Source organism: Sapajus apella, unplaced genomic scaffold (genome assembly GCF_009761245.1).
Source record: "Sapajus apella isolate SASKATOON/1434 unplaced genomic scaffold, GSC_monkey_1.0 scaffold10, whole genome shotgun sequence".
In the NCBI taxonomy this organism is placed as follows: Eukaryota; Metazoa; Chordata; class Mammalia; order Primates; family Cebidae; genus Sapajus; species Sapajus apella.
The window spans coordinates 41,713,284-41,734,590 of record NW_022436950.1 but is presented as its reverse complement, the minus strand read 5'-3'; the positions used below and the strand labels follow the sequence as shown (position 1 = coordinate 41,734,590).

General features: G+C 34.5%; 1 protein-coding gene across 2 annotated transcripts in view; it reads right to left on the bottom strand.

Moving 5' to 3' along the window:
• Window positions 1-21,307, bottom strand: part of BOLL (boule homolog, RNA binding protein) — a 57,806-nt gene that overhangs the window by 31,032 nt on the left and 5,467 nt on the right. For both annotated transcript variants that reach the window (XM_032278764.1, XM_032278765.1), the window contains exons 3-7: window positions 19,085-19,176; window positions 16,835-16,889; window positions 15,448-15,523; window positions 11,822-11,949; window positions 7,374-7,445 (exon numbers count right to left, since the gene is read on the bottom strand). In XM_032278764.1, the coding sequence (XP_032134655.1) occupies window positions 7,374-7,445; window positions 11,822-11,949; window positions 15,448-15,523; window positions 16,835-16,889; window positions 19,085-19,176 (423 nt within the window). The remainder of the gene's footprint in view (window positions 1-7,373; window positions 7,446-11,821; window positions 11,950-15,447; window positions 15,524-16,834; window positions 16,890-19,084; window positions 19,177-21,307) is intronic.

Here is a 21,307-nt window from a genome sequence, read left to right as displayed (position 1 = left end):
AGCAAAGAGTCCATCTTCTTGTATGACATTGTTTAGTTCCGTTGTAAAAAAGAGAAGCATGATGTCAGCAATATGGCTGACCAGAGATGCCTGGCATTCATTTTCCACTGGCTCCCCACCTTGCCACAAGGAAGGACTAAGGCAACAAATAAACAGCTACAATTTGACAGGAGCATCAAAGGGAGAGTGCTGGAGGGCAGCAGGGGAGTGGAGAAACACTTGTGGTGACTGCAAATCCGGAAGCGCAGCCTGGAGCCACTCAGCCTCTGCAACCCCTTCTTTCCCCATAGGATTGGATCTACCTGGAGTTCTGCAATTTCTCATTGCAGGGAAAAGGTAAGCAGAAGATGCCCACCAGCCTGCATTGCTACTGCAGACATCTACACTCCTTGCAACAGGAGAATGCCACAGTCTCACAGTTTGGAGAGCTGCTGGGAATTTGTGGCTGCATTGCCCCAAATTAGGAGTACAAAGTGTGTACTCCTCACCCTCTCAACCCCACCCTGTGAGCCAAGCTGCTGCAGCATGATAGCATCTCGAGGCCATAGCCACCTCTGAAGTGCTCCCTCTTCTAGGGGGCCAGTAGCTATTGCACGTCTCCAGCACTGGGGTTCAATTTTCATTCTGTCAAGTGCATACCAGTGGCTGAACACAACCCCAGCAGCATGGAACCTGAGGCTCAAGATTGGCTGATTCTGGTTCTGTACCGTAGGGAAACCAACTTCTGTTGCCTTCACTTCCAGCTAGAGGGACAATCTGGCTGTCTTGCCCAGGGTGAATCCACTCTTGAGCTGGTCCAACTGCTGCAACCCCTTGAGCAAAAGAGGTCCTCAATCCTCGTAGCAGTTGAATAGTTACACATCTGCATACAGGGCTGAGAAACCACCCAGAGGTGCCTCATGTTCTGCAGATAAGCCTCTGATCTGCTCTGTGTATGGAATTAGAGCCCAAGAAATAGCTCTGGAAACTTCCCCTGGCAGAAATGTCCCCAGGAGAGTGGGAATGGCTGTGTCCATGCTTCAGGCCTAAGAAATGGCCTCATGCCCACCCCTCCAGAAGACACATCCCTAGGACAGCTGAGCAGCCTTGAGCCTGTGTCCCAGGCCTGAGAAGCAGCCCCATAGTCCACTTTCAGTGGGCACGATCCCAGGCCGACCAAGTAGCCCTGTGCTTGTATCCTGGGCCTATGGAACAGCCCTCACAGAAACATTTCCAGGCCAGGTGATCCACCCTGTGCCTATGTCCCAGACTTGAGAAATAGCCCCATGGGCCACCCCCAGCCGACATGCCCCTTGGCCAGGTGAGCAGTTGTGCACCTGCATCCCAAGCTGGAGAAATAGCCCCTGACAAACATATCCTTGGCCAACTAAATGGCCATGCAGCTGTGTTGCAGGCCTGAGAAACAGTCCCATGGGTTGCCCCCAGCAGACACACCCCCAGACCAGTCAAGGAGCCATATGCCTACATACCTGACCTGAGAAACAGTCCCACAGACTACCCCAGGCACTACCCCAGGCTGGCTGAGAAATTACATGCCTGTGCTCTCAGCCAGAGTAACAGCCTTGTGGCCCCAAGCCCAGTGAGCCAGACTTACCATGATCATGTACACAACCCTGACCTGAGCAACAGCCCAGCAAGCCCACCCCTGGCAAAGCCCCACCACCATTGTCACAGACTTTCTTGTCCTAGATCACTGAGAAACCTCCAAACACAACCAGAGAGGATTACAGCTTGAGACTACACAGAGACTACACTAGTGTGTCCACCTAGAACCAAGGGCAATGCATCCCACTGAACTAACACTCCAAGACGCATTCATGGAAATATGTCTTCCCCTATGAAACCTACTCCAAATTTGAAAAGGTGACTTTCATACCAGATGTGTAGAAATCAATGTAGGGACACATCAACCATCAAGGAAACATGTCACCTCTAATGAAAACAATAATTCCTATTAACAGACCCCAATCATACAGAAATATTTATATGTATTTCATAATGCCAGAAAAAGAATTCAGAATAATAATCTGAAGGAAATTCAGTGAGATACAAGAGAATACAGATAAGACAATTCAACAAAATCAGGAAAACAACTCATAATTTGAATGAGAAATTTAACAAAGAGATATAAACAAACAAACAAACAGATATCCTAGAGCTGAAGAAATCAATGAATGAAATAAAAATACAACCGATAATTTCAACAACACACTAGACTAAGAAGAAGAAAGAATTTCTGAACTTGAAGGCAGATCTTTTGAAATAACACAGGCAGAAAAGAAAAAATGAAGAATGAAGAAAACCTACAGGATTTATAAAATACCACGAAGAGGATAAATATTGATTCATATAATGGGCATTCCAGAAAAAAAAGAGAAGGCAAAAGGTGAGGAAAACACGTTTGATGAAATAATAATGTTTATTTTTTCATTTTAAAAAGAAGAATTTTAAAAGCAGCAAGAAAAAAGTGTCAAGTCACAATTAAAGAAATGCCTGTTATACTAACAGCAGATTTCTTAGCAGAAGTCTTACAGGCCAGGGGGAATGGGATGATATATTCAAAAAACCCAAGAAAAAAACCTCCCAGCCAAGAATATTGTACTCAGTAAAGCTATCCTTCAGAATTGAAGGAGAAATAAAGTCTTTCACAAGTCCAGGTGTAGTGGCTCACACCTGTAGTCCCAGTGCTTTGGGAGACTGAGGCAGGAAGATGCTTGAGCCCAGGAATTTGAGACCAGCCTGGGCAACATAGCAAGACCCTATCTCTTAAAAAAAATTAGCCAGCATGGCACATGCCTGCAGTCTCAGCTATGTGGCAGGCTAAGGTGGGAGGAATTTCTTGAGCTCAAAAGTTTGATGTTGCAGTGAGCTATGAGCATGCCACTATACTCCATCTCTAAAAAACCTAGCTCTTTCATAGACAAGCAAAAACTGAAGAGAATTTATCACCACAAGATTGGCCTTATAAGAAAATACTCAAGGGAGTCTTACATCGGGAAGTGAAAAGGTGATAACCACCATCATGAAACATGCAAAACTATAAAATTCACTGGGAGAGCCACTACACAAAGGACAAAGAGAAAAGAATAAAATCTTATTACTACAGAGAAACCAGCTGCCAAAAATCACCAATAAGAGAAAGAATAAGAAACAAAAGATATGCAAAAAAACCAGAAAACAATAAAAAAAATGACAGGAGTAAGTCCTCACCAATCACTAATAATCCCGAATGCAAATGGGTTAAATTCTCCATTTAAAAGACAGACATTGGCTGAATAGATAAAAAAGAGAGACCCAATTATATGCTGCCTAAAAGAAACTCACCTTAACTGTAAAGACACACATAGACTGAAAGTGAAGGGATGGAAAAACATGTTCCATGCAAATGGAAACCAAAGCGGGCAGGAGTAGCTATACTTATATCAAACAAAACTAACTTCAAGTTAAAAGTTTTAGAAAGAGGCAAAGAAGACCATTTAATAAAGGGATCAATTTAGCAAGAAAATATAACAATTGTAAATATATATGCACCCAACACCAAAGCACCCAGATAATATAATGCAAGTCTTATTTGACCTAAAGAGAGAGGGAGAGACCCCAATAAAATAGTAGTTGGGGACTTCAATATGCCACTCTCAGCACTGTATAGATCACATAGAAAGAAAATAAACAGGTTGGACACTGTGGCTCATGCCTATAATCCCAGCATTTTGGGAGGCTGAGGCTGAGGTGGGTATGTCACAAGTTCAGGAGTTTCAGATTAGCCTGACCAACATGGTGAAAACCCATCTCTACTAAAAATACAAAAATTAGCCAGGCATGGTGGTGTGTGCCTGTAATCCTAGCTACTGAGGAGGCTGAGGCAGGAGAATCGCTCGAACTCAGGAGGTGGAGGTTGCAGTGAGCCTATATCACAACATTGCACTCCAGCCGGGGTGACAGAGTGACACTCCATCTCAAAAAAACAAAAAACAAAAACCCCCACAAAAACAGAAAATAAACAAAGAAACTTGGATTTAAATTGCACCATAGGCCAAACAGACCTAACAGCCATTTAGAGAACATTGAACTGAACAGCTGCAAAATATCATCAGCACATGAAACATTCTCCAGAATGACAACATTTTAGGAAACAAAACAAATCTCAAGAAATTAAAAAAACTGAAATCATATCAAGTACCTTAACTGACCAAAATGAAATAAAACAAGACAAGATATCAATAGCAAGAAAAACTATACCAAGCTATGGAAATTAAGCAACATACTCCTGAATGACCAGTGGGTGAAGGAAGAAATTAAGAATGAAAATAGAAACATAACATACCAAAACCTATGGGACACAACAATAGCAGTATTAAGGCAAATTTATAGCAATGAATGCTTACATCAAAAAAACTAGAAATATTTCAAACACCCTTACAATGTACCTCTAGGAACTAGAAAAGCAAGAACAAGCAAAACCCAAAATTAGTAGAAGAAAAGAAATATTAACAATCAGAGCAGAAATAAATAATGTTGAGACTACAAAACAATACAAAATATTAATAAAACAAAAGGTTGATTTTTAAAAGGAAAAACAAAACAGACAAACCATTAGCTAGGCTTAGAAAAAAAGAAAGAAGACTCAAATAAATAAAATCAGCAATGAAAAAGACATCACAATGGATACCACAGAAATACAAAGGATCATTAGAGACTACTATGAACAACTACATGCTAATAAATTAGAAAACCTAGAAGAAACAGATAAACTCCTGAACATACACAACCTACCAAGATTGAACCAAGAAGAAATTGAAAACCTTAAGAAACAAATAACAAGTAACAAAATTGAATCAGTAATTACAATGTCTTCCAACAAAGGAAAGTCCAGAACTACATGGCTGAATTCTACCAAACCTTTAGATAAGAATACCAGGTCTTCACAAACTATTACAAAAAATTGAAGCAGAGGGAATTCTCCCTAATTCATTCCATTAGTTTGATTATATTAAACTAAAAATTTCCTGCACAGTGAAGAAAACAATCAACAGAGTGAAGAGATATCATGTTGAATGGGAGAAAACATCTGTAAACTACTTATCTGACACAGAATTAATATCCAAAATATACGAGGAACTGAGACATCTCAACAGCAAAACAAATAAACGAAAAATAAACATTAAAAATGGGCAAATGATCTGAACAGACATTTCACAAAAGACAAGAAATGGTTAACAAATATATGAAAAAATGCCCAACATCACTAATTATCAGGAAACTAAATCAAAACCACAAAGAGGTATTTTCTCATCTCAGTTAGGATGGTTATTTCAAAAAGACAAAAATAATAAATGCTGGTGAGGATGTAGAGAAAAGGGAACTCTTTCACCCTGTTAGTGGGAATGCAAATTAGTACAACCACTATTGAGAATAGTATGGAGGTCCCTGAAAAACTACAAATAGAACTAGCATATGATCCGGTAATCCCACTACTGGGAATGTATTTGGAAAAAAGGAAATCGTTGTATCAGAGATACATCAGCACCCCCATGTTTATTACAGCATTATTCACAATAGCCAAGATATGGAATCAACATAGGTGTCCAACAACAGACGAATAAAGAAAATGTGGTGTATATATATATATGTGATGGAATACTATTTGGTTATGAAAAAGAATAAAATCCTATCACTCATGGCAACATGGATGGAACTGGAGGTCATTATGTTAAGTGAAATAAGCCAGGAACAGAAAGTTAAACACCACATGTTCTCACTCATATGTGGAAACTAAAAAACACTGATCTCAAAAATCTGCCACCTGCACAGATATCTACAAAAAAGAAAAGGTTTCTTTTTTCCCCCCTTTCTTGTAATAAATGATAAGTTTCCAAGTCTTTTTCACTGCTGTTTGAGCCATGTTTAGAAGAGAATAGCTTGTCCTCTGCTGTATTCCTGTTTTTGCATATGCTGCATTGAGACTTAAGTATGGCAAGAAGGCATTTTTGTTGTTGTTGTTCTTAAAGGAAACAAACTCTCAAATAATGAAGTGATGCAAAAGCTGCATATGCTTGCAAAGCTCTGAATTCAGGTCCCATTGCTGTCACAAAGAAATGAATGTAACTCCCACCCTAATCCCTTTTTTATGTAATAAAACTGCCTTAGCATTTTTATTTTTTATGGGTTGCAACTGTCATCAATGCAGTAAGCTGCTTTACAGATGTTTTCCTCTGAGCATCACAATAAACAGTACCGTGTGCTATTAAATAAAAAAGTTTATCTCATAGAAGTAAAAAGAATACTAGGGACTGAGAAGGATAGAGGGAAAGGAAAAATAGGGAGAGGTTTGTGAAAGGATACAAAATTACAGCTACCTCAGGAATGGAAAACCAAACATTCTATATTCTCAGTTATTAGTGGGAGTTAAGCTATGAGGATACAAAGGCATAAGAATGATACAATGGACTTTGGGGACTTAGGGGGAAGGGGTGGGAAGGGGGTGAGAGATGAAAGACTACAAATTGTGTTCAGTGTATACTGCAAGGGTGATGGGTGCACCAAAATCTCACAAATCACTGCTAAAGAACCGAATCCCCACAAACCTATGGAAATAAAAATAAAAAAACACAAAGAAAACCCCCACAAAAAAGTCCCCAAATTACAGCTAGATAGGAGGAATAAGTTCTAGTGTTCTATACCACTATAGGATGATTATAGTTAACAATAATACATAGTTTCAAACAGCTAGAAGGAGGCTACTGAATTTTCCCAACGCAAAGAAATGATAAATGAACATGTGGTATTTGTTTTTCTGTTCCTCTGTTAGTTTGCTAAGGGTAGCCTCCAGCTCCATCCATGTCCCTGCAAAAGATATGATCTAATTCTTTTTTATGGCTGCATAGTATTTCTTGGTGTATATGTACCACATTTTCTTTATTCATCTGTCATTGATGGGCATTTAGGTTGATTCCATGTCTTTGCTATTGTGAATAGTGCTGCAATGAACATTTGCATGCATGTGTCTTTATGGTAGAATGATTTATATTCCTTTGGGTATATACCCAGTAATGGGTCGAGTGGTAGTTCTGCTTTTAGTTCTTTGAGGAATCTCCATACTGCCTTCCACAATGGTTGAGCTAATTTACATTCCAATCATCAGTGTATAAATGTTCCTGTTTTCTGTAAACTCACCAGCATCTGTTATTTCTTGACTTTTTAATAATAGCCATTCTGACTGGTGTGAGATGGTATCTCATGGTGGTTTTGATTCACATTTCTTTAATGAGCTATCTCCTTGTAATTAGTAGAATTGTTGCATGAGAAATAAATGAAAGTTACCTAAGAAAGGACTGAAAGTTTCAGAGAGAATTTTAATTGTAATTTGTGTTTACCTGGTAGTGATATGCAGGTTGCTGATAAATGGGCTGAGCTACCATCACAGGGGAGCTAGATATAGAACGTGACTATAAGAGGATGGAAAAATAGAAAAATTAGGCAGAAGCCTTTAAAATAGCTCACAATAAAATTAATCTCAAATTATTACCTAAACCCAGTCAACTTCTGGTTTATGATTAGAAATGTTATTTTTCTACCTCTTATTGATATTACCAACTCTGCTAAGTCTCTTTATTAAAATCATCACAGTATCCTTACTTCCATGTAGTTTAATTTCCATAGTAATGCTAAAATAACCATCAGAAAAGTTTCTTTTCCAACTTTTTCCTCCAAAGATTATGAAAATATAGTTCTAAGAGAACACTTAGAAGAAAATGACAGCAACACTTAGGCTGACACTGCCTGTTTCCATTGTGGGGACCAGCAGTAAACAGTTAATGTTTATAATATTATTTAGAACTGAATGAATAGCCGTAACTAATTTTCCCACTAGTTACAAATAATCAATGTTCTATTCCTTTGTTATATATGTAATTAAAGCAAAGATATTTATTTTTATTTTAGTAATTTGACATTTAAATGAATTAATAGGTTGATAAATTAATAAGTGAAAAATCTAAGTCTGAAAACAGTACAGGTAACACTTGATTATTCAAAGTGATCTTTCACTTTTTGGGTTTACTCTTTTAAGCCCCAAAACAGATTACTTAAAACCAGATCATTAATCAAATAGGCAAGTTGTGTTGCAAGATAGTAAAACTGGCTCTAATACAGCAATTAAAATTCAGTCTCTAATGTGGTGGGATCTAGCTTGTATTGTTTTAAGGTTCAGACCCTGAAAACTGAAGAAAAGTATCATAGTTTTGTACAATTCACATACTATGGTATGCTAATAAAACTGTATCACAGATTAATATTAGAAAATAATAATGAAATTTGCTATATTAATAGATTAAAGGAGAAAAATTATAATTTCAGCAGAGACAGAAAATGTATTTGTTAAAATTCCATACCTTTTTGTGATTAAAAACTCTTAACAAATAGTAGAAAGTAGCTTCCTTAATTTATTTAGGGCAGTAACTCTCAAGCATGAATGATTTTGTCCTCTAGGGACCATCTAGCAATGTTGGGGGACATTTTTGATTGTCATAACTATGAGGAGCCTAGGGACACTTCTAAACACCCTACAGTGCACAGGACAGTTCCTCAACCAAGAAATCATCTGGCTCAAAATGTCAACAGCACTAAGATTGAGAAATTCTGGTTAAGAGTATCTTCCAAAACCTACAAAGTATGTGTGTGTGTGTGTGTGTGTGTCTCTCTCTGTTTGTGTGTGTATACATATATATATATATACATATATATATGTGCATATGTATGTATTTATATGTATATATACATAGATTTTTCACTTATAAATTTATCATATGTATGTATATGTATATGCACACATGTAAAGCTTAATGGTGAATCACTGAACTTGCTTCCTTTTTGAAGAACAAGGTCATGATGTTTTCACTCTATCAATACTGTAGCAGAGACACCATCAGTGCAAAAACTCTGGGAAAAACAGAAGTGAAAGGATTAGAAGTATACCGAATCATAAATAATTGTGTAAATGAGAGTTTGGCAGGGTTGCTGATACAATATCAATATTGAAAAATCAAGAGCACTGCTATACATCAGCTATAATCTATTAGAAAACATGATTTAAAAAACAGCTTTCATGAAAGCAACAAAACTATAGTGCACTAAGAATAAATTCAACAAAAGATGTGTCAAGCTTTTTTATGGAGAAATAAAACTTTTTTTATGGATAGAAGTGAAAGAAGACAAATAAATGGAGAAATGTATCATGTTCAGGGATATAAAGAGTCAATATTTTAAAATACTGAAATGTTCCAAGTTATCCACACTATTTAATATAATTCTAATAAAAAAAAACAAGGGCTTTTCACAGAACTAAACAAGCTGAATTATAAAATGTATACTTATAAAAGCAAAGACATAAGGATAGATGAGAGAATCCTGAAGAAGAACAAAGTCCTTTAAGATTTCAAGACTCATTATAAAGTCAAAATAATTAGAATTGGGCAAGGGAAACAAATATACCAATGGAACAAAATAGGGAGCAGAAAAAAAGACCCATACTCATGGGAACTTAGTATTTGGCAGAGGATTAATTTCAAAATAGTAGGAAACAGATGGATTAGTTAATACATAAATTCAAGATTTAAGATCTGGCAGTGAAAAGTGGCAATAATATAGAATTAAAAATAAAAAATAGAATAGCTATATTCTTGTAGTAAAAAATAAAAACAAAAAAGAAGATAAAAATCTTGTAACAAAGAGCAAAAAAACAATAATTTTTTTATGAGAAAAAGAGTAAAAAGAGTTAATGGACAAGCCACAAACTGGAAGAAGATATTGACAACCCACAAAATTCATGTAATAAACTCAAGATTAAAAACAAATCACCCCAATAGAAAAATGGACAATGGATATGAACAGGCAGCTCACAGAAGAAAGTGGAATGACCATAAATATACGAAAATATATTCAATATTACTAGAAGTTAGACAAATAAAAATAAAATACCACTGCATAAAATAATATTGGTATAAATGTAAAAATCTGGTAATTTTAAGGGTTGGCAGCTTATGGAAAAATTGGGGCTGTCATAAACTGTTGGCTAGGATTTCAAATATCTTTCAAAAACTATTTGGCAACATCTAGTCGAAATGTGCACACTTCATGAATGTGAAATTCTATGTATATATCCTTGCCTAGACCAAGGTACATTAGGGAAGCACAAAATTTTCCAGTAATACATGGACATGAATAACTTTAAGAGTACCAATTTTCAGATTCTAAACTTCATATGTACTCCTTTCTGATGTGATCCACCCGTGACTGTGTCTGTGTAACATAGATTCTTCTTTTAAAAACTCCACCTTCAGCATCACTCTTTTGCTTCCCTAAAGAAAGGCATATTTCTCACTTCTTCTGGATCTTGCTATAATGTTATTATATAATAACAACAGGGCATCAAACAGACACACAACTCAAGAGGGCAATGCCCTGAGAAATGAGAGAAGGCAAAGCAGAAAGAGCTTGCATAAGAAATATGAAGGGAGAGATAATACTATTTTATCTAGGGAACAAACTTAAATTAGCTGAAGGTCACATGGAACATATTAGTTCATTTATTTTAGTTTAAAAATAAAGTTGGAATTTTCTAATAGAAAGTTTTATTCAGTAGTTTTATTTGGTTGACTGGTTTTGTTAACTGAGTTATAGAGCAGATACTTTCCACTATTAAAATAAGCTAAATTTACAGATACAAAATTTTGATGAAAATATATAAATCTATAATATACAATACTCCTAAACTATTTAAACTACAATAAATTCCAGATAGCAACTTTAAACATGAGTGAGTGTACTCATATTATTTCAAAAAATTTAGAGAAATTTATATAAGAGAATTTATATAATAAGCAAACCTTAGAAAATCACTGCTCTAGGCCGGGCGCAGTGGCTCACGCCTGTAATCCCAGTACTTTGGGAGGCCAAGGCGGGTGGATCACGAGGTCAAGAGATCGAGACCATCCTGGTCAACATGGTGAAACCCCGTCTCTACTAAAAATACAAAAAATCAGCTGGGCATGGTGGCACATGCCTGTAATCCCAGCTACTCAGGAGGCTGAGGCAGGAGAATTGCCTGAACCCAGGAGGCGGAGGTTGCGGTGAGCCGAGATGGCGCCATTGCACTCCAGCCTGGGTAACAAGAGTGAAACTCCGTCTCAAAAAAAAAAAAAAAAAAAAAAAAAGAAAATCACTGCTCTAGAAAAACTCTCACATAATACATATAAGATCTGGATATTCAATGTAGCCTTGTTTGTAGAAAAAACTTAAAATGTCCATCAATAGAGGAATATAAAAAATTGTAATCCACTCATACAACGGAATGTTATAAAATATTTAAAAAGGTGAATTAGATATATAAGGATCAATATGACATAATCTAAAAAGAGATAAACATGGTTTGATCTAAAAAATATAATGCCGAGTATAAAAACCAGATTATTTGTACAATATTTGAAAACCACCAAAGCAATACTATATGTCATTTATGAATACATATATTTGTAGTAAAAATATCTAAAATGAATAGGAAAGATATTCTGCTTACTTCTGAAGAGGGAAAGAGGGTAAGGAGGTGGGGATAAGGAGAACTGGCCTGAAGCTGTCTTACTTTACTTCCCATTTTAAGAACTTGAGTAAATATGGCAAAATGTTGATGTCTATTAAATTTGGTTTGTAGAGATGTGTGTTATATTATTATATGTAATAATCTATTGTTGAAATATTTCAGAAATAAAGCAAACATTAAAAAATTGATAGTAATAGATGGAAATCCTTTTTAAATGAAATTACTTACAGGCCAAGGTGGTGGGACAGAAGTTACCTCTGGAGTATGAAAATAAGCAACACCATTATGATAAGTATAAGGATATCCAGTTGAAGTTGTTAGATACATTGTTCCAGCTGCTGGCATTATACTAGAACCTAAAGCAAAGATTAAATAATAATAATTGAAATGTTCAATTTAACTGTTAAAACTGTAGTTTCTAAACCCTCCATAAAAATATTATCTTAATAAACCTATGTGGCTATAGTAAAAATTGGATGACACAGGTATTTAAAAAAAATTCCTTATGTCAAAGTATCTTTGAAGCATGTATTTTTAAACTCAATACTTTAAAGCTTTTTGTTTAAGGTGATTAAAAGAAAAGATAAATAATAGTAACAAATACTAAAATTTATCAGTTCAGATTCCAACACCAGAATAATGTTACAAAAAGCTTAACAATTTAGATTATCATCAGCAAAGTAATTATTTGTATAAACATAAATTATGCATAATTTAAAGTTACTTGAAGACTACATACACTGTACTCAAGTTTCTAAGGTTTGGCTAGACCTTTTATTTCTGAAAGTCCAAAGATAATGGAGGCAGTAAAGTTGGAGAAGATTCTACTTTCCTGAAGGCATTTTGGTTCCACCTTACTAATTCTTTGGCTATCCTACCAGCAAACATTCATTCATGCTATGGCTGTCTTTTATCTCTCTTTTCTATGATCTATTTTTTATCTACTCTCCTGCTGCGACAACTGCTGCTGTTGCAAACATGACTGCAAGTCTTCATGTGGCTAGTCTGGGGTCCTCATCTGTTTTTCCAGGCCAAGTTATATAACCACCTCCACCAAACCAAAAAACAATAAATAATATACATATATATTTTTTGTCATGGAGGAGACTTTAAAACTTAAATTAGTCAAATTAGATTAGGGTCTTAACCAGCAAGGTTATATAAATTGGTGAAACTGACAATGCTTCTTCCACCAGTGCTTCTCAAAATTTAACATAAATTAGAATCACCTACATTGTTTATTAAAATACAAATTCCAGGGATTTATCTTAAGAGATTTGGAATCAGTAAATCTGGGACAGGGCCTAAGAATTTGCATTTTGACAGCTTCCAATGAACTGACACTGTCTGCAAACCACATGTTAAATAGCACCAGCCTACCATGTTAAGTAATACTATTGCTCCTCAGCTTTTATATTTTCACTGTATGTGATCTAGTATTGTTATTATTTTAGTGGTTCTTAATTAGATCCTTTCGAGAATTCGATGAAAGCCAGGGACCTTTTCCTCAGATATATATACAAACACAATTTTACACACAATTCAGGAGGTCCATGGATTCCCCCCAAAAGATAATCAATGAACCGTGCTTTACCTGCTAAATAAATAAATAAATTTTCAGTGCATACTATTTCAAGGCATTGAACTGGGCCCTAGTGATACAGCAAAAAATTTAAAAAATTAGACATGGCATGGGTCTGTATCCTCAAAGAAGTTACAACTAATGACTAAAGACAGTCATTAGTTGATCACACAATTAATTAAATACAATTTTGATAAATACATGAGAAGGCAGTATAAAGTACAATACTGAACATTTTAATTATTACACGTATAAAACCTATGTGAAATCTCTCTCTATATACATATATATGGAACGTTTGTGATAAAATGATGTTTCAGCTAAGCTCTAAAGAATTAATAGGATGGCAAAGAATATTCTAGATAAAGAAAACAGAATATTAGATTCTGAGAACAGGAATATAGTATGTTCTGGAACTGAAAGAAGGCTAGATGGCTAAAGCATGGAAAGAAAAGGGAACAATACCTCAAAATAAGCTGAATATAAAACAATTAGAGGTGTACTTTTGAAAGATCACTCTGGCTGCCTTGTGAACAATGGATTGGAATGTAGATGGATTGGATTTAGAGAGACCACTTAGGATGGTTTTCCAGGAATTAAGGTAAGCAAAGTGGTTGGCTGGGACTCTGGTGTTGGTAATGGAGATGGAAAGAAATGACAGATGTAAGAAAAAACTAAGATAAGAATCCCTTATTTGTAAATGTACTTTTAATACCTATTTTTCTTTGGAGAAAAGTCAAAAGAACTTTGGAGTTAAACAGTCCTGCATTTGAAGGCTAATGCTACCACTCACCATTAGGCTATTTAACCCCATACTTCTCCTAGTTGGATAAGGGATGGATGGCAAACCAGGAGATATGAAAAAGCAGAGGCTGAACATAGCAATCTTCCTAGAGAATAAGTTTTATTCAGCTGTTTTTGGAAAACATTTTTGTATTCAAATAAACATTTGTATTCAAATAAACAATATGATATTATGGAAAAGAATGTAAATTATACATGATTTTTTAAATAAACCATGAGAAAATTTGCAATTCTAGTATGCTACAGCGGGTTAGGAACCACAACATGCCAAGATTAACTCTCCTTTAGCTTCAGGAATACTTCAGCAGAAACATTTTTAAAACAATGATTTTACCTTTTTGAGACTGAATTTTCTATTTACAAAAATAGAGATAATAATACTTCATGGGTTTCTATGAAGATTAAATGAAATAAATGAAAACTAATAACATTGACCCTTGCACTAAATAGTTTTTTAAAAAACTATTTGTATATTTGAAAGCATTCAGAATAGTGCTGATTTATTTTCTATTTCAGCAACTGGTGGATCATACTATGAACATTTCTATTTAGTGGTGATTGCTGGTGATAATGGGCTAAAGGACCATTACTGTATGTTCTAGCTTAACCTTTGCAAGTAACAACAGTAGTCTGAAAATATTCAGCATTCTGCCATATTTAGTGCATTTCATTTTATAATAACCTACTGGAGATACTTTGATTGTCTCTTAAATTAACAAATACTAAGTCAAAATTAAACTTGACATATGTTAATCTCTTTTGTTGTAGTTGTGGCAATGTTTTAAACATCCCCGTAGACGCTAGGATTTGGCTAAGGGAAAATAATTTAGTTACTAATTTTACATCACATTTCTCCTTCTAGCCAAACAGTGTTAGGGATTTTAATAAATATTAAAGGTAAAAAGTTAATAAATAGAGTGAGGAAAAAATAATAGAATTGAAAGCATTAGAGAAATTTGAGGAAGGTAGATACATAATTTAGCTAATTCCTAAAGCTCTAAGATTGTCCCCCCTGAAATTATGACACATCTGGCTGGGTTACTGTATGTAGCATGCATTGAGTTTCTGATATTAGTTCTATGTTTTCACTTTCAATGTGTTTACTCTGATTAATTTTAAATTACTCTCTAATTAAAATTTTTCTTATTAGTAAGTCTAAATTATTAAATTACTTCTAATTACTTTTGCTATTTTAAATGATATTTTCATCACAAAAGATTTTTCCTTTAATGATGTAACTACATGGAATATACTTAAGCATCATTGTGTATATACATTTTTTCCCCAGCCAAAAAAACTGAGATATATTATTTTGTGGCAAAAAATATTCATTTGACCACCAACTTTGCTAAAATAACTTTATTAAATGAAAGAAACATGATTTTAAATAAAGTTCTATAAAAACTCTAATATTTCAAAAAAGAACCATGCAAAAATATTTAAAAATACATTAGGTCTCAATACATACGGGAGATCCCTACTTGTTGTTTCCTTATTGCTGGACCAATATTCAGCTTCTTATCCTTATAATTAAGTTTTTCAGCCTAAAATAAAGAAAAAAGAAATTATTTTATTTTAGCTCTATTATTTATAAAATCAATAAGGAAAAACTAGTTAGAAAGAATTTCAAAAATTCAGACTATAACATTCTTTGAAAGCAGGAAGGAATAGTGGGAAAGAGCAGTCTTCAGGTTGAAATAGATCTGGGTCTGACTGCAAATCCCTATTTGTAATACAGTCAATCCTCATTAGTCATGGATTCTGTATTTGTAAATTTGCCTGTTTGCTAAAATTTATTTGTAACCCTAAAATTAATATTTGTGGCAATTTTGAGGTTATTAGTGGACATGTGCAGAGTGGTGGAAAATTTGAGTAGCCTGACGCACATGCTGTCAGCTGAGGTCAAATAAGGTGATGCTCTTTCTTCCTGTTCCAGTGCTCATACTCTAAGAAAGAGCTATTTAGTGCCACGTTTTCTCGATTTTTGTGCTTTTTGTTGGTGATTTTGCTATTTAAAATGGCCCCCATGTGTGGTACTGAAGTGCTGGCTAGCACAAGAAGACTGTCATAGGCCTTATGAGAAGATATATATTAGATGTGCTTAATTCAAGCATGAATTATAGTGCTATTGGCCATGAGTTCAATGTTAATGAGCCATTAATCTATTATATATGATGCCTTTAAATGGAAAAACACATGAAACAAGGTCATATATTGATTGGTTGACAGCAATATTGTGACCAGAGATTCTTGGGAACCTTACCCTGTATTTCTCCTAGAAAGAGTAGTTCAGTATTTGCTAATTCAGTGTTCCTAGTAATGTTACAGAATAGAACATAACTGCCACAAATAATAAGAATTGACTGCGTATGATTCAAATTCAAATTCTACTTTTTTTCTAAAAAAGTTAAATGCTTTAACTTAAAGTTAAAACATTTGCCTTAACTTAAAGATATTACAGTGAATTACTGGCTATAGAGATTTTTCTGTGAATATTCTTAGTTTATATAAAATTTTTCACAGGAGAGAAATCATTTCAGATCACCTCACTTTGGGATTCATGTTTGTAGTGTTTTTTAAACATTCAAAATGCTATTAACACTTGGCAAAAGACATATTCCCAAGTTCTTAGTTAAATAAATAAAGTGAAACATTATATTACAATTTCACAACCATACTTGCAATAATTTTGGAATTTGCTCTTCTGCAGAAAAAGTTTCCTAGAGACCAATGCCAATGTTAAGATGCAATTTTTTTTTTAAAAAAGCAAGTGATTATTGTATTTGAACCATGAAAAGATTAGTTTCAAATAAAAAAGTTCCAGAAATAAAGTTAAATACAACAAAAGATCATACCTCTTGTAAAATTTTTTGTGCATCTTCTTGTGTTTCAAAAGTAATGAAACCATACCTAAATAACAAGGATTATTAATTAATGATTAATTAATCATTTTCTTGGAATATTATCATATCAAAATTTTTTAAAATTTTGTTTTTAAATAGTGGGCCACTGTTGGAGTAAGCAACTTTCTATGCTGCCCCAGTGTGGGAATTTTAGAAGGATCATTCACAGCTTAACACTGTTACCTCCTCTTAGAGTCAGGGAACTAAAAGGAAAAAAAAAACCCTGAGATCTTGAAACAGCTTCAGCTCTCAACTGTGTGTAAGGAAGAAAAGCACAAGAGATTCATGCTGTGGCTTAAAAACTGGGATGCAATAAATTTCAATCCAGAGCAATAATCTACTTTTAAGCTAACAGAAGTTTGGCTAAGAGAAATCAAAGTAGAAAAATAACTTAAAAAAATTAAAAATTTCAACATAATAAAATTTCTTATATTGGTAAATGACTGTAAATGTATTAATTACCATTATTAACACATATAGTTGATAATGTAATTATTAGTATATTTTCCAGACAATATCAATTAAAAATACATAAAACCCAGATTTCATGCTTTTCCTTTTTTCTTTATTTTTTATTTTTTGAGACAGGTCTTGCTCTGTTGCCCCGGATGGAGAGCAGTGGCACAATCTTGGCTCACTGGAACCTCTGCCTCCTGGGTTCAAGTGATTCTCCTGCCTCAGCCTCCTGAGTAGCTGGGACTACAGGCGCATGCCACCACACTTGGCAATTTTTTTGTATTTTTGTTAGAGACGTGATTTCATTATGTTAGTCAGGATGGTCTCGATCTCCTGACCTTGTGATCTGCCTGCCTTGGCCTCCCAAAGTGTGGGATTACAGGCATGAGCCACTGCACCTGGCAAGTTCATGTTTTTCATTCAGGGCTACCTTCAAGCACAATTCATATAATGTTCAAGATACAAATACACATAAATGTTGTGCTCCATGTCCAAAACGCCAAAATAGGTAGAGAAAAAAGAAAGAAAAAGTGTATCTCTCAAAGCATAATTGCTATTTAGATAACTTAAGAAAACTCTTCTAAGTAATGCTAAATATCTTCTCTACTATTTTCTTCAATTCACAATTACTGCACCACATACAAAGTTTCTTCTTTTAAACAGAGAAATTTCTCTTTATTTGCCCAAACATTAAAAAGTTAAGGAATTATTTTTAGACTACTTTTTTTGGTAGAACACACACACCACCCAGTGGAAAAGGCATAAAATACAGTTTACATTTTCATGTGTGTTTTTCAATGACAAAAAGTGGATATTACCAAAACATTGCAAATTCTGTTAGTCAAACAAAAGCAGTAAATCTCACTTCATCTTAATATTGTTTGGCATTCTAAGGATGCATCTTATCTGTTTAAAAATAAACTTTCTGTAGAATCCAATCTCTTCCAGAGTATCTATCTGTTGAATGTTGTTTCTCACTAATACCACCTCACTGGGTCTCTTCTGCTTGTAAATTTGTATGTCTTGCCTCTTTTCAAAGAAAATAAATACAATCCTTTACTGCCTTATCTATTTTCTTTAACTTTGCAGTGCAACTCCTTAAGTGAGTACACTGTGCAAACTACCTTTTTCCTTTCTGAAATTTGGCTTTGTACACATAGCAATCCACTAAAATAGCTCTATACATTTAAAGATACATTCAATCGCTTTCTTCTCAATTTTCATTCCCATTGACATGGCAATTAAAATCATTCTCATTAGAATTATATTTCTCACTTTGGTCCCCTAATTAGGTCTCTGAGGCACAACCTACAGACATTTCTTGGTGTCAGCTGTTTTCAAATAAAGCTCTCTATAGCCTAAAGCAGGGATATAATTCCAAAAGAATCTGATTCCTTTAGCTTCTGGTTCCTCAGCTAATGTATGTCTGCTACTCACATTAAGTGCTTGCTGCCTAACACTGAATGGTCCCTCCACCCATGCAAGAATAACTTCCCAACAAATTAAGAAATATTAGTGTCTCCTCCCTCCAAAATATACACACACGCCCACATAACCACACACACACACACACACACACACACACACACACACACACACAAAATAGGAAATCAAAAGGTGAGAGGAAAGAAGAGGGCATGATAGTCACTGCTGGAAAATGGAACCAAAGTAAATTAGCATAGAAAACCTAGTAATCCAATAAAAATAGAGTTGTTAATTCTATATGTAATCTATAGTGATACTAACCCTTTGGATACTCCAGCTCTGTCATTTACAATCTTCACTTCTTTCACAGACCCATACTGGGAAAAAAATTTTCTTAAATCACTTTCATTTGTCTAATGGCATAAAAAGAAAAAACATTTTTTAGTTGATAAAAGATGAATAATTCTTATGCTTGCTCTGGAGACAGAAAGTTATAGATAAGATGCATGAAAAATGCCTCCCATCATCAAAACAGTGCATAAACCACTAGGTGATTAAAATAAATGTAAATACCTTGCTTTATGCAATAGCTATGTTGTTAAATTAGTATATGTCAATAAAAAATTTAAGCTGAATTATTTTAAAACCATAATGCTCACTGTTTAAATAAATCTTTAAATGATTCTTGTTCTCTAGCTGGCCAGTTTTTAAAAAACCAATTTGTATTAGGAATGCTATTTCCATAGTAAGGGCATATTACTGTTGGCTCTTGTGGCTCAGAGAAGCTGACAGTCATGGCAGTGGAAGTAGGTTGTGTTGGCCTACACCAGTCATTCTATTTTAATCGGTAGTCAGAAACTCCTTTCCTAAGTCAGGTTTTAGGAAAGGAATGTATTTCCAAAAGTGCTTGAACTCAACTGTGAGAACAACAGAATGCCTGTAAGATTTAAAGTTATTAGATTCCTTATCTGTACTCAATATGTATTTCAGCTAAATTCAGACATTGTTTTGATATTAAAAATAAAAATTGGAATCATAAGTAGATTTAAAACATACAGGGTATCTACAAAGATGGTTTTGGCATATCTGGATTTTTAATTGAAATAGTTGACTCACGTCACCTTTTCCCAGAATACTGACACTAAATTCACTGCAATTTCATTTTCTGGCTTAGCTGCTACTGTTTGTCTCCAAGAGTAACTTTTCTTTAGAAAAAAATTTCTTTATATACACTGGAAAAAAACATGCCCTAGAGCAGAGCTATGCCTTTTGAGTTCAACTACTACCTCACTACTTACATACCCTACTGGTTTTTAGTTGGTAACATAAAGCCTGCTAAGCTGGATAATGACAAATACTGATTTAATCTAAGAAGAATTAGATACCTTTTATTTCAGTTAACAGAAAATGAAATCAATGCCAGAATAAGGATTGTTATTAGATATTTGAGTACAAATTAATTCCAGCTATTCTCTGGTAGAATAATCACTAGCTCAATTTGGTAGCTCCACTTCTTCAGTGACAATGGGATAGTCAAGAAAAATAAGCATTAAGAGGGATAGTCAGTTTGCTTCTAAAAATGAGGGGTTAAAACGTCTGTGACTACTTGCTATTAAACTATTTACTTGCTGGCCTTTACCTGTGGTTTTGAAAAAGGTGTAAGTATAGAGGAGGGAGCCCTAGCAGTTACCCTAAAGCTATGGCTTCATTATAACACCGTCTCCAAAGTTCATGCTGTAGCTGATGGGCTCCAGTAACCTAAAATAACCTGGCCATATGAATGTTTATATTTATTGATAACTTATTTTTAAAAACATGCTATGCTATTGTAATATAAATGAATTCTCAAATTGAATATTTCTGCCAGCCATCAGTATTTTCCACAGATACAGAAAATCTTAAGAATAAACATTTTATAAGAAACAATTTTTCTTACTTTATTTTTAGTGAAACAACCATACACTTGTTTAAGACTCATTGTTTTGGCAAATACACTAAATGTGACATTTCTCTTGTGCAGGAAAAAAGAAATTTCACCCAAATTTTAACGGATTGATTATATGGAAATAGTGAGTTATAAATGTCAAATGTCACACCTAATGGCACAAGGGAGGTTTCTTTTTTTGTTAAAAAAGATAACTCTCCCTATAATTTCTAACATGTAAAATAGAAGCTTGGAAATCCTTCTATACATTCATTTGAAAGTAAGAGTATTCCACTTAAAATATCAATGCATGCCTTTCTTGTAGGTGTTTACTATTACCTCCCATATGCAGGGGCGGGGCGTGCTGCACATCTCATGAACTATGCTTCCTCGAAAGAGAGGAATGGCTGATTACATGACATAAATATATTACTTTTTAAAAAACTTTCACTTTAGGTTCAGGATACATGTGCAGATTTGCTATAAAGATAAACTTGCTATGGGGGTTTGTTGTACAGATTATTTTAGCACCCAGGTACTAAGTCTGATACCTAATAGTTATTTTCTCTGCTTAAATGTATTACCTTTTTTTTTTTTTTTTTTTTTTTTTTTTTTTTTTG